General features: G+C 45.2%; 1 protein-coding gene across 4 annotated transcripts in view; it reads left to right on the plus strand.

Moving 5' to 3' along the window:
- Nrp1 (neuropilin 1) overlaps positions 1-19,051 on the plus strand; it is a 143,338-nt gene that overhangs the window by 64,975 nt on the left and 59,312 nt on the right. For all 4 annotated transcript variants that reach the window (XM_087900679.1, XM_087900676.1, XM_087900678.1 and 1 more), the window contains exons 5-6: positions 3,592-3,747; positions 5,901-6,067. In XM_087900679.1, coding sequence (XP_087756805.1) covers positions 3,592-3,747; positions 5,901-6,067 — 323 coding nt within the window. The remainder of the gene's footprint in view (positions 1-3,591; positions 3,748-5,900; positions 6,068-19,051) is intronic.

Here is a 19,051-nt window from a genome sequence, read left to right on the forward strand (position 1 = left end):
CTGGTTTATGCCATGCTGGGGTTTGAACCCATGGCTCTGTGCACACTAGACGAGCACTAAATCATCCAAGCCATATCCCCAACACAAAAGCTTTGTATATTTGTTCATGGTTACCTGGCCTCATCTAACACCAGCACAACTGTGTGGCTATAGCTTTCTCTTTGGAAGTAAATGGGAACTGACCCTCCTGGGGTTTTTGCCGGTGGCACTAGAACCATCTTTGTCACTGTAGATCAACACTCTCGGTTCACGTGCCAATAGATGTAGTATCTGGCATTTCCCAGAAACAACATCCAAAAGGTGCAGAAGGCTGTTAGCCCTCGCATGACTTTATGCTCCATCTGACCACAAGCATCGAATTAAATGACTTAAGTAATTGAAAGCTGTCCATTGACACAAATTGACTTTGAGGAAAAGCAGTCGGCTCTGAAACTCCGAATTCACGGCGTGTAGGTTGTAAGTCACACATCTCCATCTCTCGGCTCTCCAGAGGCTCGCGTGGAGTCACGAGTTCTGAAGGGATTGGTGCAGAGTGCCAAGCCGGCCTCTGAAGAGGGATACTACATGTATGTGAACTGGACCGTGGAGCTTAGGACTGATGCACTCACACTTCCCAGTTCTCTGTCTGAGCTGGGAAGAAAGACCTGGTTGTCGTTGGCATTGCAGAGACAATAGGCAGGGTCAGAAATGAGCTCCTTAAGAACTGGATGAGTGTTGATGTCTCTATTTACTTCTACATATAAAGTAGCCGAGTAGGAGCCCATGGATAGAAAAACGTGTGCCAATGTGCACTAGAGACTCTCTACCAATAGGCTTACTAATTTATGAAAAGTTAAGGGGCCTGTCTAGTGCCTATGAAATGATTCCTTTCTGATTCATTAAAGATCTCTCACCAAAAGCACCTCTTTAGTCAGCATGGCAGTCTATGCCTGCAATCCCAGCACTTGGAAGGCTTAAGTGAGATTACTATGAGTTCAAGGTTAACCTAGACAACACAGCATGTACCAGACTGTCTCAAAAAAAAATCTTTACATTTGATTGTTGATTCAGAAGGCAGAAGACCACATTATCTTCATTCTGAGGCAGGACTAGGATTATTAGAAAGAACAGTGGAGTGGGGGTGCTCTTTACTAAGAAGGACAGACATTCTGTCACCTTCACATCCAACTTGACAGGACTAGGGTGCTGTTGTTCAAAGCTTGTAAATCCCCCTTCCTAAAGTCCTCAGTGATTCACTTTCTGCATTATACTTCTGGGTTTGGTGATGATTTTCACCCATCTCTTTGGCCTTTGGGTCTACAATTACAGAAAGAAGAAACCAGTAGCCCTGTTCGAATACGACACAAATGAGCACAGGCGTTGTGCATGAGAGCGCCTTGTCCTCCCGGCTCAGATCAATATTGCATTAGCTTGTGAAGCTGAGGTCCCCCGTTGTTCACGAAAATTCAATACCTCTTTGTATTATTGTCGCCAGAGCCTTACACTCTCGTATCTTGAGGGCTCCTAAGGGGATGTACAGGGATCTGTCTGGGGGCAATGTTCTAAAAGACAGAAGGCAGATTTACCCAGCATGCCTCCAACATTATAAACCAGTGAGTCATGGAGACTCTCTAAATTATGAGTCTGCATTAGACAAGTTCTCTTCTGTTTCCTCTTTCAAAGAGACTCCCCCTGCCACCCTCCCCAAAGGAATGGGGTGGTAGGGGAGGGGGAAGATGGCTGTCAGTTCCTCCATGGGCACTGCCGCTTCCCTCGCCAGCGTTGATCGGGAAGGTCAGGGGCTGTGGTGATCAAGGAACAACCCCAAGGATTAGGATTGCCAAAGTTTGCCCACAAACTAAAGTAAAAGATTATGAAAGCACACTGGCAGAATTTAAATGAGAGGGAACCATGAGGAGAGGATGAATGGACGCTAAGCCTCCCATTTATAACTGCAGACCAAAATGGGATTCTCATCCCAGGCAAGGGAAGAACTGAGTTCTTGGCTCCAGCAAGATGGTTTTGGGGCATACATTGTGGACAACCTGGAGCTCCTTGGCCAAGAAAAGAGGCGTTGAATTGGCGGCAGGACCTCCCATCCAGAATGAAGAAAGCCTGGCACAGAGCTTGCACTTGGAGAAGAAATCCAGGCCAAGATTAAGCTGAAAAGAAGCGGGAACAATGAGAGTTCCATTTTCGGAGGCAGATGTAACGAAATTCTCTTTGCAACATTCGAAGCTGTTGTCCGGTGTGATGCTCTTTCCGGGATCATTATCAGTCTCCATCTCAGGATGCCCCTGTGTTTTCTTCACGGTAGACCATGTTACATGCCACATTCTGTGTTTCCAGGGACAGGGTAATAGCAGAGAGAACGGTCTTTGAATTCAGTCTGGTTGATGACTTTGAACACTCCCAAGTAACAGGATATCCAGAGCGACACATGGTGGACTGGGGACTGAGGTTTAGTGGGCAGAGTGCTTACCTAACATACACAAAGTCCTGAATTCACATATGCAAAGAGTATTGTGTCAAAGCTGAGCATTGAGTTCAGCTGGTAGATTTGCTTACCTCATGATAAACCATGATAAACCAGGGCTAAGAAAGCCCTGTTTTCAATCCCCACTGCATATACCAGGCATAGTGGGACACACCTGTAATTCTGATGGTGGAAGCAGAAAGAGTCAAGGTCACTGTCAGCTACTTAGTGAGTTTGAGGCTGTTCTAGGATGCACATTAAACCCTGCTCAAAGGGCAACAGAAATACACTGAACTATGTGTTTGTTTGTTTGGTTGGTTGGTTTAAGAGGTCAAACTGGTCAAACTGAAAACTTGTCAGCCAAGGATCTACATACTCCAAAACACAAAGTGTTCAGATTGGCTCCCCACTAGGAAGTCAGTGGTTCTTAGGGGCTTTGAGAAAACCAACTCTTGTGGGGTTCACTTTTGCAATGATATTTGAATCACCTTACCCCCAAAGGCACCAGTTATATGCTTGATCCTTGGAGACCCATGTCCCTTTTGAAGACCCATCCCTCCACCCCAGGCAACAGAGAAAGGCTACCGCCTGAGAGTCTTAGGTGGAGCTGTGAGTCTTAGCTGAAGTGCACAGAGCGTTGGTTTTCTGGGGGAGGGTGGTCTACAACAGACTGTCCCTCGAAATCCAAGCCATCTGGTCTATCTTTACCATATGTGCAATAAAAATTCTAGGGAGATAAGGACTACTTTTCTGTCTCGTTGATCTGAGCAGATCTGTGGAGAGGACCCGCGACCGCAAGGGGCTTCTGCCCTATGTGACTCATCCTCAGGGTTGGGTTAAAACATTTCAGCAAAGGCACAGCTATGTGACCCAAACCAGAATTTGACTTTAACGCAAATTAATCAGTGTTCTGGGCCATTCATGGCCATGGTTGCTGTGGGCCGTTTCGTGGCCATTAAACACAGTGTAGTACAATCCCCATTCTCGGGTTTGGAAGAGTTAAACACAGTCAGAATTTAGAAAAGCACATTCATTCATTTTGATTGTAATATATAATTTATATAACTTGTGAGAAGTTTTGCATCTTCTGTAGCAGAAAAGACAATCTGACATTCTCCGTGTCTCTACTTTTCCAGTCGGCCCCCACATTGGGCGCTACTGTGGGCAGAAAACACCGGGTCGGATCCGCTCCTCTTCGGGAATTCTCTCCATGGTCTTTTACACTGACAGCGCAATAGCAAAGGAAGGTTTCTCGGCCAACTACAGCGTGTTACAGAGCAGCGTCTCTGAAGGTCAGTGCGTGCCCATCTCACAAAGCCCTGTAGTAAGCACGGTCCATTATTTCTCCTACACCTGCAGCCACACAAAACGCTAAAGAAGTGTTCTGTGAACGGCGGTGCCCACTGTTTGTTTTTCTGTGAAGAAAGAAAAAAAAAGCTTTTTGTGTATGACTGTCCGTTGGAAAAATATCATTTGGTGTATTTCCTCCATAAAATTATGTGGGCCTCCGCAGTTAGGGAAGTGGAAAATGACTGAACATTGCCTAGAAACAATGAGAGAGGTCACCTGGGGGCTTCCCTGGCACCTCAAAGGCACAGGTGTCAGCAACCACAAAGGACAGTTCCTGGCAGAACCAGCCAGCAGTAGCTGATACACAAAGCAGTCACACACAAGGACTGTTGGCTGTGGGAGGCTATGGGGGACTCTGTGTTTGTGTGTGTGTGTGTGTGTGTGTGTGAATGTGTGAGAGACAGACAGACAGACAGACAGACAGAGAGAGAACAGTTACAGACATCAGTTCTGTCCTCCCACCATGCGGATTCTGATGGCAAAGGTTTTTACCTGCTGAGCCATCTCACCAGCTCTAATTTTTCTTTGAAGACAGAATCTCATGTGCACCACGCTGGCCTGAAACTCACTGTGTAGTCAAGGATGACCTTTAACTCTTAAGTCTCCTGCCAATAACTCCCAAGTGCTGGGGTTACAAGTGTGCAGCACCTTATCTGGATATGCAGTGTTAAGATTGAGCCCTGGGCGTGGTCCATGCTAGGTGAGCAGTAAACTTGCTGAGCCTGAGACCCAGCCTGTAAAAGGAGACTATTTCTATTTGTCTCACATACCTTCCCCACAAAAATTTATTTTTGAGTAATGTATTTTTTAAAGATCTTATTAAAAATACTCGGGGCAGGGGAAAGAGCTCAGTGGTAGAATACTCGCCTGAAATTCATGAGTCCCTAGATTCAGTTCCCGGTATTACAACTCCCCTGCACAACAGAAAAATAAAACAAACAAAAAGAAATACTGACTGAGTTCATGTAGCTAAGGGTTCTTTTGAAGGTCAGACAAAGAAAAACCTGGTTTTGCTGCCCTGCATAACAGCTTGGGAAAGGAGCCCTGGGTGAGGCCTGTGTGTTTCAGAGTTCTGCTAGGGCTGCCGACATCTTCTGCCCCAAATCTGACTAAGAAATGAAAAGGCAAATGAAATTCATAACCTCTACACTTATTTGGCTGGTTAAAACCTCATCTGTTAGGACACAAATCTTACAAAAATGTGAAGTTTCCATGAGTTTGACCTATTAGCTCAGCTTCCCACTGATACAACAAACACGACATTTTCAATCTAGGGAAAAGCTTTCTTTTTCATTTTTAATTTATTTTATTTTGACATGTGGTGTCGTGGATCCCTGGCCGGCTTTCAGCTCAGTATGTCGGTGAGGATGACCATGAACTCCTGGTCCTGCCTCCACCCCCAAAATGCTGGGATTAGAGGCCGTGCACCCATCACACGAGATGACGGAGTGCTAGCCAGCCACCTCTGTGGTTCCTCTCCTGCTGCACCAGCGCTCTACCAACCAGGCCACATCCCTCCTCCTCAAAGAGCATTTGTCAACCTTAGCCCACACAGGAGAGTTAATAATAGCTGTGCTGACGTTCATAATCGTATTCTTAAATATCTCCATTCAGGAAAACATAATTATAGGGGCCATGTTCCAGTCCTCCCATGTTGCATATTTTGCCAGACTTTGTTAATGAACTCTATATTCTCCTCTCTCTCTCTCTCTCTCTCTCTCTCTCTCTCTCTCTCTCTCTCTCTCTCTCTGTGTGTGTGTGTGTGTGTGTGTGTGTATGTATGTATGTATGTATGTAAACCTGACATTGACATTAGGCTATGTGCTCAGTCACTGTTTACCATATGTTTTGAGACAGAGTATCTCAATGAATCTGGATTATGAACTGGTTGAACTGGCTGGTCGGCAAGCCCCAGGATTCTGGCTAGCAGTGTTGATATAACAGGCCCAGCTGCCTTTTACATGGGTGCCTAGAATCAAATGCAGGTCCTAAGCATTACTGAGCCATCTCCCTGAGTCTTATGCCCTGAGTGAACTCTTTAGTTTGCCACATTAAATTTAAAATGTGTCTTCTGCCCTTCATAATCTGTCTGCAGATTTCAAGTGTATGGAGCCCCTGGGCATGGAATCCGGAGAGATCCATTCGGACCAGATCTCTGCATCCTCACAGTACGGCAACAACTGGTCTGTGGAGCGCTCCCGCCTGAACTACCCCGAAAATGGGTGGACTCCAGGGCAGGACTCCTATCGGGAGTGGATCCAGGTAGGTGGCACAGAACTGGCAATAGCTGGGCTGGGAGACCTAAATGAGGTGTCTGGAAAGACTGCCAAACAGAAACGGGTTCTATGCCAACCACAGGAAAGAGCCTGAGCAAGATTCAACCCATGAAAATGATCACACTCGTACACACAGGGTAGCAGGGTTGGCACAGGTGCCCCCAGAAACCCTTCTTTTCTTCTCAAGTCCTTCCCACGGTTCTTTCCAGAGTTTGAGTAGATACCTCACTTCCATCACAACTAGAAGGTAAGATTTCTCCCCCCAACAGCTCCACATTTGCTTCCTATATTGCCACAGTTCTATTTTGTTGATGGAATATTGGAATTCTGTCTGTAGGGTGTGTTTGAGGTCTTTGCCTCCCAACACTCAGGGAGGCAGAGGCAGGTGGATAGATCTCTGTGAGTTCTAGGCCAGCCTGGTCTACAGAGTGAGTTCCAGGACAACCAGAGATTTGCAGAGAAGCCCTGTCTCAAAAACCAAAACAAAAAAGAGAGACCTTTGTCTACAAATATTGGGATTTCGGTTTGATTGGAGTAGAGTATCCAAAATAAACATGTTCTGTGTAGCTAATTGAGGGCATCTGCTAACTTGTTTCCATGGACGAGTATGGAAGAATCCTCATGTTTATCTTTATTGGTGATTTTGTTGCTACTGCTTTTACTAGGCTCCTCGATCCCTCCTCACTGCAGCCACACACAGCCACTGGCCCCTACCCCCCAGGTCTTCTGTTCTGTTTTCCATGAGTCCTTCCTAGTACCATCTGAGGACCCATCCTCGCACAGCCGTGACTTCTCAATGTTTCCACCTGTATCGTTAATACAGCTACTTGTTGCAAGAAAATTTCTGGTAAATGCAACTTAAGGGAGAAAGGCTATATTTTGGCTCAGTTGCAGGTAATACAGTCTGTCATGGCAAGGAAGATGTGGCAGCCTGTGCAAGGGTCACCTGGTCACATTGTATCGGCAAAGAAAGAGGAATGCTCCTATTTAGCTCTCTTTCTCCCTTTTATGCATTCCAGGACCTCAGACCACGTTGTCTGCTTTTAGGGTGTGTCTTCTCACCTCCGTGAAACTAATTTAGAAGATCCCTTGCAGACAGGTTCAAAGATTTGTTTCCTTTGTGATTCTAGATCCCATCACACTGGCAATCATGATTAACCATCTTGCCACCACCCCAGGTCCTGTGCTTGGGTTCATGGGGTCTGCACCATTGTTTAATGAAGCATGTGTATGTGCATGTTCTGTGTCAATGCAAATCAGTTGGCCTAAGAGTAGGCAGAGACTTCCATTTACTGCCTGATATATAAAAATGACTAACTCCAGAGAGAGTCTCTATGCAAAAAGAAAGCTAGGATGGTTTATCATTTCCCATGTCCATTGCTGTTTCAGTCATTTGAGCACAAATACAGGATTCTGTTTTACTTTGCAAAGGTCAATATTAGTTTAACATACACTTAAAGTGAAAGAGCCCATTACGGGAGACTGAACCCATGCTAACCTCTGAATGATAACCCTGAGCCACGTAGAGAGGGTGGGAAAAGATGAGGCCTCACTCGGGATTGCTGAAGCCTGCTTTAGATGAAGCCAGAGGTGAAATTAATTTTCTCATGGTAGCTTGTCTTTCCATGTCTCCAAACCCACAAGCAGCTCCTTGTGAATGACAGACGCAGCTCTGGGGGACGCTTGCATTTTTGCAGTGCTAAGCATGTCTGCATGGTAATGCATTTCTATTCTGGGTAACGTGGACCTTACTCAATAATGGGGCCCCTGTGGTCCTGCAGGGAGTTCTGAAACTGCCGTAGTAGCAATTCTCCTGCATGAAGCGGTTCTTCATTGGCAGAAACATGGAGACCAAATGGGTAGTCCTGAAGCACTTGTCATAGAGATAGGGTCTCATGTCATCTTTAGTAGATGCAGTCTGAGATAGCTGTGGAAAACTGCCATCCAACCCTTTCTGTCATGGAGTGGTGTGGTCAGGAGAAGCATGGCAGCAGCCTTCCCTCCCCCACAAAAGGTTTATTGCTGTTCATATTCCTCCACCCCCAGGCTGGCCAAAGGCTCAGGCCTTTACATATCAAGCTGATCAAGGGGTGGCTGTTATCTGAAATGTCTCTATCGGCAAGGCATCAGAGGAAGCTGACCAGAGACAGTTACCCCGGCTGTTGAAATTCCTATGCAAGCAATTCACATCTCATTGGCAGCGCCTTGTCACCCGGTCCCACTCAGACTACCTCTGCTGAGGTGGATGCACCGTCTGCGGTGCCTCTCATGACCCATTCCCCATGTTGTTTGCTTCTGAGGTGTCCTGGATACTTTTCTTTTTGAGGCAGAGTCTCCTGTAGCCAAAGATGGCCTTGAACTCACCAAGTAACTGAGGATGACCTTGAACTTCTGATCCTCCTGCCCACTCCCCTCCTCCCCAGTGTCAGAATTGCAGACAGGGATCAAGACATCTGGTTTTATTTGGGGCTGGAGATGGAATTCAAGGCCTCCTAAATGCTAGGCAAACCCCCTGCCAATGAGCCACATCTCCTTCTAACAGCAGACAGATTTGAGCTAATTCCCTAATTCTGGGAAGGACCTTAAACTCCTCTGTTTCCAAACCAGGGACACTGAGGCTGAGGAAGACCATTAAGTGTCCGTCATAGGTGGCACCCTGGACTTGGAAGCAGAATCTGTTAGGCTCTCCAGCCCCTCTTGCTTCTGCACGTTGTCAAGTGTGGTGGCTTTGCAGTTCATTTCTGCCTTCCCACGTGCGCGTGTCTCACTTAGGAACCCCAGATTCTGTTCTCTCCTTCCCTCTAGCTGAAGACACTCACACTGGCCGTGTGTAGGGACTTCACCCCCCAGTGTCTGCCAAAGGTGACTGTCATGAAAGCTTAGCTTCTTGTTCACATTGAAGTGGCATTGCCCTTTTCCTTTGACACTCGGGGCTCCTTTACACACTTACGTCTGTGCTCATGGTAGGAGCGGTTATCATCCACCCATCACCTAATTATGAATAATCTCGTGTGCTTCCAACTTGTCTGAAGCTCCTTGGAAGTGGTTGGCTGGTTGTTTTCATCAGATAGATGTTTTATAAATTAACCGACAAGCACAGCGTAATTCAGACGAAGGGCCAAGGCAGGCGCTGCTAATCACGCCGCCTCGCACGTACGGCGGCACACACGTAGGCTTCTATTTTTATACACATGATTATGCAGATGACATTTGTCTTGATTTTTCAGCTTTATCCCATTTTGCATGAAATACGCCCCACAAAACACGTTGCTGTAGCAACAATGAGAACAAATACTTGCATGTGTTAGATTAATAAGACAGCATTGGAAACTGCCTTTCCTTAAAGCCAGGAACAGCCCTTAGTGCCCATTGTTTTCTCTAGGAAATTACCAAGTAACATATAAAAAACACAACAACAATACATCGTTAGCCCTGGATATGAACGTCCACACTAGTGTTTCCTGTGAGATCCGTGGTCTGCCAGGAAGCTTCAAAACAAGGCAAGGAGCGGCCTGCTAAGAAGAAACATGAAGGGAAGTCCTGGCTGGAAGGTTCTCGAATGGCCACATCCTGCTCACAAGGCCACTTTACAAAAAGTTTTTGTTAGTGGTCACAGTTGAACACAATGTAAAATTGGTTCATTTTTTTTTTCCAGAGTATTCCATTCTGTAGTCTGTCTTCCAGGCTTGCATATATTAACATAATCTTTTCTTTCTTTGTTTTGTTTCTAATTAAGCAATCACAGACTCAGTATATCTGTGATGCCATCAAAATCCTTACTTTTGTACACATCATTATAGCCGACCTTACATTCACGGAAGTGAGCCGCGGAAGCCCCGCCAGCCGAGGGCACTGGGAATCCCAGAGAACCGCAGGCTCTGTTTCTCTTTTCTCCCACACAGAGTACATATCGTGTTGCATTTGTTCAAGAGACATGGTCTCATAGATACTAACTGTAGCCATTCACACACAAAGCAGAATTTAATTTGTTAATTATTCCAATGTTTTATTAATGATGGTGTTCACCACACTGTAAACAGATTTATCCTTCCAGCTTTAATTAAAGCTCTTGGGAGCATTTTCCTCAAAACAACTGTGACTTTCCCTGATTAAAATGCCAGGAGACAAAAAAAAGAAAAGCTACGGCAAGAGACACGAGGCTGGGTGGAAGACGAACTCTGTTGATCCCAGATAAATAAAGATGGCACCAGGGACTAATCAGTTACCACCCCCCACCTCACCCTACCCCACCCCCAGTGACTTCAGAAACAGAATTATTTGATAAACCAACTCAGACTGAAACCTTGCTCTTCACCAAATGGGAGGGCATCGTCTTTGGGGGGAGAAAGAAATTTTGTAGTAGGTTGTTTATGCCTCTGTGCACTCCAGAGGAACAGAACGCAGTTGGCAGCTTAGCCACATTCTGTTTGTTTGGTAAGTTAGCCTCGTGCTCGGCTTCTGGGAAAGCGGTTATAATGTGATGAGATTAGAACCAGAGAATAAACAGAAGCATGGAACTGGGGCTGGGCAGATAGCTGTGCCAGCATTAGGTCCTGATTCCACCCTGACCTTATGTAAAAAAGCCTTCTATGACGGTGGTTGACTGCAGTCCCAGCATTGGGATGGAGGAAATAGGAGGACCCCAGGGCTTGCTAGTTTACCAGTCTAGCCCATTTGAAGAGCTCCAGACCAGTGAGAGATCATGTCTCAAAAAAGAGGTGGCCTTGTGTCTCATTTCTGGCCTCTACATGTGTACACAGACACACAGATACACACACACACACACACACACACACACACACACACACAGACACACTGTATTTAAGAGCAAAGAGAAAACAAGTTGGACTTCTTTCAAGGACCACGTGAAATAAAATAATGTTTTCTTCTGGTAATCAACACTAATATACATTTTAATCACCTTTTAGATAGAAAAAAAAAGTGCTTGCTTATTCAGTTCTAAGAGTGTTGGATTTGAAGCCCTTGTCTGTAACCTTTAGAGTATCCCCAGGTTGGAAGTTGGAAACTGCAGAGATTTATCTTAAAGCTGTGGGCTGCCATGAGTGTTAACATTTTGTAGACAGCGTGTGCTCTCCTCTTGTGCCTTCTGGATTGATCCTTTGTTCTCCATTGTCGAATGTGAAGCAGGTTCCTCATAGGAAACCATCTCTGAGTTTCCACAAAGTCGCCAGCATCCTTTGGGTTTACAATCTGTAATGCCTTCCTCTCGATCGCTTCCATCTGCCAAATTGACTAATCCAGAATGTGTATACAGCAGGGTTATTCTGACTGTAAACACGCCGTGTTTATAAACCAGGCTCTCTAGGGGGTGCATTAACTCATTCCGATCATTAGCAAATTGCTGAAATTACAATAAAATGATACTTTATAAATCTGTAACTAGAGAACTGACAGAAATAGCTCACTGGATTCCCCAAATGTGGAATGGTGCTTGTAAAGTTTAGTCTTAGCCAATTTAGGGAAATTACAGGTGCTCAATTCAGTGTGTGTGTGTGTGTGTGTGTGTGTGCATGTGTGTGTGCGTGTTTGTGTGTGTGCGCGCATGTGTATGCACACACTGTGCATGTGTGCGTGTGTGCATGCGTGTGTGTGTGTGAACGTGCGTGCGTGTGTGTTACAACTGTTATTGGAACTCAAAATATTCACCTAGAAGGTATATAATTTGCTTTAAAATATCCCCCCAGGCGAGCCTTGCCAAGTCCCATTACCCTGAATCTGCACTGACTTCTGCTTCCCTCATAGACCCACGTTTTGCACAGGTCTAATACCTAGGCAGGGTTCCCTCCAGAACGTTGTTATGGAGGATCCTGTTCCCAGAGCCACCTTTCCTGGAGTCATCTCGACTTTGGACTTTCGCGTTACAGGTCCTTTGAAGGTCATAACTAGAGATGCGTTAAATCCAGGGTCTCAGGGGTCTAGGGTGGATCTGGTTGAGGGGAAACAGGAACTCATGTAACATAATTGTTTCAATACTTTGACTGTTTCACCATGTAGGAGTTACCAGGATGGTTTAAATAACTTTGGTCACGTTGACCACTTAACTCTGCTTTCTAAATCAGACAAATGGTTCTGCTAATGAGCTTTTCATGTCAACACTCCCTAGAAAGCATGAATAACGTTTGCGAATAACGTTTGCAAACAATGTGGAAAGACCCAGGGTAGTTCATCGAGAACTGTGCTGAAAGGCTGGGCACAGGGCTTTGCTCTCAGCACCCGAAGGCTGGGCACAGGACTTTGCTCTCAGCACCCAAAGGCTGGGCACAGGACTTTGTTCTCAGCTCTGCCTTCTGGTTATTGTGATGACGGTGTCTTGCTTTTAACCCACATTCACAGTTACATCCTGAAAGAGATTTTTTTTCTCTCCTTCCTAGGACATCTCAACTTGAAGTGTAGGACCAGAGTAGGTGTTAGCATCATTATCCCTGTTTGTCCAGGCCCAAAGTCCCGAGATTTTCAGTAAATCAGAACGTGGGCACCCTTGCTCCTGCTCAGCTCTTAGTAAGTCATATAGAGGGCTGTGTCCATCTGAAGGGGATGTGGGAGCAGCGGCATTCTGAGTCCCAGCAGGCCCCTGCTTAGCTGTTGGTTTGTAGACAGTCTATTAATCAGGCTCAACGTTGTAGAAACTCTAACTGTGACACAGGACTGGACGATGTGTGGGCAGGGTCAAGCTGGGAGGGATAGGTAGGGCATGGGCATAGGGACTACTCTGTGACTTACAGGTTTGGAACAGTGCCCCTGGCGTACACGCGAGGGCCCATATGCCTTCCCACACAATAGTTCCGACTACCAAAAGACATTTGTGTCGATGTTTGATTTTTTAACACCCAGCCAAAAATGCCCATCAAGAGGACACTTAGAGTGTCCCAGACTCTGGCTTTGCATCATCAGATGGGTCAGGCTTCTTAAACAACAAGTGATTTGCTGCTGGATTCTTGGTGCTTCTTAACCTCCTTGATGCTGCTCTTTGAACTGGCATCTGGTTCTTTTGTGTTCCAAAGATACAGATGTATTTGTTTACCCTATTCAGAAAAATCGTATCACTGCTTCCCTGCCTGCTTATCTTGAGTTTCTCTATTTTTAGGTTCTAAAAGTGAACTGTTTTAACTGAATACATACAGATGCTATTTTAGACCACTAGACAATCACACTCGAAGTGCACAGAGATAAGGATGACCCTGGGGAACAGAAACACAGGATGAAATTATCACTTGTGAGCAACAAGATCTGGGCAAAATGAGAATGGAATTAGCGCTCCCACAGGTAGGAAGTGTCGCACACAGACATAGTTTAGATCACATGAAGGATGCCAGTCGCAATTTTATTGTTATTGTCTTTTAAGTTCCCACGTATTCCAGAGTAGGGAACAGACATTACAAAGGCTGTCTATTATTTATTAATTCATTGTTTCATAATATTACATCTTTATATCTATAACCTAAATGACAGCCCACTAAGTGTTCCTGGTTACCAGCCAACACCAAATCTGTGGACCAATGAAAAGGGAAGGTTGATGCTTTCACATCTGTTTTGGGTGAAAAGGCTGTTCCTGTCTGCGGTACTGAAAATTTAAAGAACTTCTGTTATTATACAATTGGGAATCCTCCGGGAGTAAAATGTTAATGAAATCCATAACACTCACAGGTTTTATGATAGCAGTTTTAGGAAATTCCTTTGGTGAGGTTTGTTGATTTCTGTCCCAGTGGTAATAATTGCACCTTTTACAGAGTGTGTTAATGCCCATATTTAGGAGCAACAGCTACGTTTATGCTGCGTGTGATATAACACACCCACTCTTGAGCCTTGAATAACTTTCATATTGTAGTTTGAAAACCCCAGAGAAAAAGCAAATATGTCCGTTAAAACTGGGAGAACCCCTAGGTTGACACTTCTAGCAATGTCCACAGACACCTTTTCTAGTGATGAGAGCAAGATCTGCACTCTGGCATCCAGGCTCAGATTTGAATAGATGTGAATAGTGGGGCCTCATAGCTCTTGGTTAATGCACCAAAAGACCCACATCAACACGAGGATCTTGATCAACATTAAAAGAGAAGTTTGGGTTGCTGACCTGAAACAAGACTGATGCTTGTATGTATACACAAGTATGTACACATCCAACCCTTACGTACAAGCACATACATACATGTATGTATACAAAATACATGCACATGTATAATAAGCATACATAAACACATATGTACACATAAATGCATGTGCCTGTATATATACACACACAAGTATACAAATTGCATGCACATGTGTGAACATACATAAACACACATGCACATACAAATTCATGTGCCTGTATACATGCGTACGTGGGTTATTTCCTTTCTTTACCCTTTCCCTCCCCTCCCTCAGCAATCTAGTCTCATTCAACTCTAGGTTCCAATAAAGAGAGAAAAGTAGATTAAATTTTAAAATGCTCTGTATATCCCAACAGTAATAAAATGCATTATGCTTTTGTATTTCCAGCAGTTGACGAGAGTAGGCATTTGAGACTAATTGCACACATTATGACTGAGAATAATCACACATGTGCTTGTGCATGTGACTTGCATTTTGTTTTTATCAGTTCTCTCTGCCCCAAGGGGTTAAAAATGCATTGGCGATATGCTTCTAATTGCTTTGTGTCCGGAGAACAAAGCCGTCACTGCAGCAAAGTTTTATTTTTCTTGCAATTCTAACACTTTAAACTTCCAACTACATTTTATAGATCTAGCATCGAGGATAAATAAACCCTTTAATTCTTTTAGCAAGCCTGAGAGGGCTATCGATACTGTTCTTCAGGGGGTAGGTGATTGGATAAGACAGCTTCTCGGGGCCTTTCAAGCATTTAAGATTCCATGGTTCTATCAAAAATAAATGTACTCGATCCGCTAGTGCCCTGAGCTTGCCTAAAGATGAAAATATAAATATGTGGAGCATAGCTGGAACTCATTTCAAACGCAATTGATAATGGCGTGAGGCAGCGTGCGGCTAATTTTGCTCCATTAAGGAAGTTTTTTTTTTTCCCTCAGATCAAGTAATTGTGAGGGCCGCCTCCACCACGAAGCTGAGGCGCTCATGCTGAGACTCTGTGTTATGTGGTGGGACTTTCCCCCTTGATTCTCTTGAGCTGCTCTGCTTCTAGGGACATTCAGCCCATAAGTGACAAGGTGAAGCACATACATCTCTGATGGGAATGTCGGCGAGGCTGGGGCTTACCTACTGCTACAGCCTGCTTGTACCTTCAAGTCTGGCCGACACCCAGACTCTGTCTCTCCTTAAACAGAAAGACATTTTCATTTCTGAGCATCTATAAGCTAAAAGACTAGCCAGAAAGATGAAGAAGAAAACCACACCACGCACCAGCCTCCTGAATAAAGACATCTTGGTTGTCTCTGCCTTCTAGACTTGAAATGTTTACATACTGTAGACGCTGGTAAATCCCACCTCGGACCAGAGAAAGACCAGACCCAGCTAGGTATGCAGGCTCCTAGCTATGGGAGCAAGGACTTAGGCAGGGCCTTTAGTGTGAGAGGTTCTGGGAATTAAATACCAAATTTCTACAGGGAAATACTCAGGATAATGAGAAGAAGTTCGGAAATCACAATAAATGTGAAATCGTGGTGAATCCTTTTGCTGCATTAAGAAACATGTGGAGTTTATAGGAAAAAGAATAAATATCTTCTTAAGCTCCTGATTTTAACAAAATAAGTGTGCATGCAGTGAGCCAAAGTTGGTGGCTATTTAAACATTTCCCAGAAAGTCCAGACTAATGAAACCTGCGTAGTGGAGCTCCTTACTCTGTGTGTTAAATCAGCTGCTTTTCTCATTCCTGTGATACAGCCTGATGTAAGAAGCAGCTAAGGGAGAGGTTTTGTTTCGGCTTACAGTTTGGGGGTCCAGCTCCTCACTCTGGGAATGGGATGACAACAGGAACAGGGGGCATCTTGTTGTCCTGTTGGATCCGCAGTCAGGAAGCAGAGAGGAGGCTTGCCAGTGCTCAGCTCACTCTCTGAATATCACCCTCCTCTCTGAGGCTCAGAAGCGGGAGGGGCTGCCTCTGGGTTGGACCAGGACAGACAGCAGATGTTTTTGCAGGAGTGAGTCTCTAAGGAGACAAAAAGGGGAGAGTCTGTGTTAGGGTGAGTTGGTAGGTTCTGATTGGATGCTTTAGCCAGCAGCCATTTAATGATTCTTGATTGCTGGACCTTGGTGTGTTGTCTAAGGAGTGAGGCAGTGGCTAAATAAGGGAACAGACCCTGGGGGCTCGCTTTAGGAAGGTGATCTAACAGCTTAGCAAGGGAGAAATAAGGGGTAAGTCTGTTCCATGTTTGAGACCCCCTCAGTACGGCCTTCCTTCCTGGGACTAGCTGGTCTAGACGCTCCCTCACAGACATTCCCAGGGCTCTGTCTCCTAGGTGATTCCAGATTCTGTCCAGTTGACAGTGTTAACCAACACCACCTTTTAGCTTAATTTTTGAAAGCATTTTTTAAAATCCAGATTAATCATTGCTACTCTCAATCAACATTTTCATGGTGTAAATATTATATTTTTCTACAGTTTATCATGTTTCCAATGATTGCATGCTCTAGAAATGGAGTCATTATTTGTTTAGAAGGCATTCACACTACATGGAATAATTTATTTAGCAGTTATCGAGTGTTGAAAATTATGTACACGCACACACACATATGACACAGACGAAAGGGGAGGGAAGCAGCCGGTACTTTCCTGTGTGTTTAGTATGTTTTCTCTAATATCAGCTGGCTGCTAAGTAGGTGAATCTCATTTAGTGCAATAACCATGAAGATCATTTTGCGAGACTTCTGCCTGGATGTTCTGTATCTGGGAGGGAGTGTGAGGCGCTAACGTGTGCCCCCACCTGGAAACTCAGCTGTGCTTCCCAACTCCACAGCACAGAAACTCAGCTCGCTGTCTAGAATGGTTTTCATAAAAGTCTTCTTTCTTTCTGCATCACGTCCTTAGAAATGTCTAGATTTAGGATATTTGTGTTTCTCATTTTAGATTCATCTCAGTTAAGGTCTTTTATCAAACATAATTCATACCGATTAAGAATCATCTTTCCATTTCTTTTTAATGCCTAGCGTTTTAATTAAAACCATGTGAAGTGGTGTGCTGTAATCCCTTAACTTTGCATCTCAGAGTATAACCACCATGTAATTGAATTCTCCCTGATCAGAAAGCCTGCAAAGTCCTATGGGAAGGGGAACGCTCTCTGAAGCATTCCCAAGCATATTAGCTCTGTTTCTGCCAAGAAGGGCTCCCTCCACCCCTTCTGTGTTTACACCCATTGCGGCCCGGCCACCTGCATCCGACAGGTAACTCTTACCATCGCCAAAACTAAAGCAGATGTGTCCAGCTGCGCGTAACTCAGCCAGTAGACTGTTTTCCACACAAGCAGGAGGCACAGAGCTTGATTCCTAAGACCCACAGAGAAAGTCAGAGTGACAGTGTGGACCTAGGATCTCTGTGACGGGGAGGAGACAGGAAGGTTCCTGGGGCCTACCTGCCCCAGCTGAGGGAAACAAATCAGGGAAAAGACAGTGTTTCAAAAATAAGGTGAAGAGACTGGGGGAGGGGCTGGAGAGATGGCTCAGTGGTGTAGAGCTCTGCCTGCTCTTTCAAAGGTCCCGAGTTCAAGTCCCAGCAACCACATGGTGGCTCACAACCACCTGTAATGAGGCATACACAAAGACAGAATATTGTATACATAATAAATAAATAAATAAATATTTTTAAAAAAGAGAGAGACTGGGGGAGACACCTGATAGTTAACTCAAACCCCCACACAAAGACACGAGTGTACATGCATGTGCGCGCGTACACACCAGAATGGCTCCAGTGGATGAGTGCCAGCCACAGTTTCTGGCATGTGAGAGGATTCCCAGTGGAGGTAAGAGAGGGGCAAAGAGCACAAAACTGCCCTATGACGTCTGCGCTTGTGTCCTGTGGTTTTGCAAGTCGTCAGCTGGACACATTTTCTTCATTGTATGACCCGGGCTCCAACACTTGAAATTAGCATCTGGATTTTTCTCAAAACATGGAAATAATTTACAGTTGTGTGCGCTGATTGCATCTGGATTGTGAAGGAGGCTTGTGTTTCTCAGAGCGCTTCCTGCTGCCCTCGCTGTCCCTTTTCTTCTGGGTGGGGTTCCAGTCGGCCCTCTTTCTCCTGCCACAGCCTGTGTGTTGTTCAGCGCAGCCACTACGAGTTCTAATCACGAGTCTTAGTCGTGCTTCGAAAGTGTGATTTGGAAAACCATCCCCTTCAGAAATGACTCCAAGGAAAAGAATCAGTATGCCAACAGATTGGTAAGCTTTCCCCAACAGGGAAATGCAGTCACAGTCTTGTTTATGTGTCCTCAAAATGATGGGGCCCAGAGTAGTGACCCAGGCTGGTAGTGCTAGGGCTCACGAGGCAGAAGCCTCAACTATGAAGACAGGCAGAGCTACATAGACAAATCCCCCGCCTCAGGCAAACCAACAAACAAAACCCAGAATGATGGCCTTCCCTCCAGAGACTGCGCAGAATTTGTGACAGTTGGCACCAAGCAGCCTGATCCTTCCCTCGGCCTTGTCTCTGAACTACATTCATTATAACCCCAGGTTCAGCGATCCTGTCAGCTCCTGGTGGGATGTTTTATGTCAAATGGAAGAATTTTCCCGACACCTGAACTCACAACCTCTCCATCAGCACATGAAACTCTCGTTACCGGGAGAGGCCTGCGTACATCGCTGAGAAATGCCGGGAACACTGTGTGAAAGGAAGCTGTCAGACTTTATAGGGCGGGTGACTGATGGAGGTAACCCTAACCCTTACTCCCATCTGCAAGCCTACCACCACCACCACCACACCCCCAATTTGTTTTGGAAACCAAGATTTTAGGCCAAGGAGAAATTAAAGGCTTGATTGGCTGTAGAACAGGCAGACGCTGA

This window comes from Myodes glareolus, chromosome 22, assembly GCF_982192425.1.
Source record: "Myodes glareolus chromosome 22, mMyoGla1.1, whole genome shotgun sequence".
Taxonomy (NCBI): Eukaryota; Metazoa; Chordata; class Mammalia; order Rodentia; family Cricetidae; genus Myodes; species Myodes glareolus.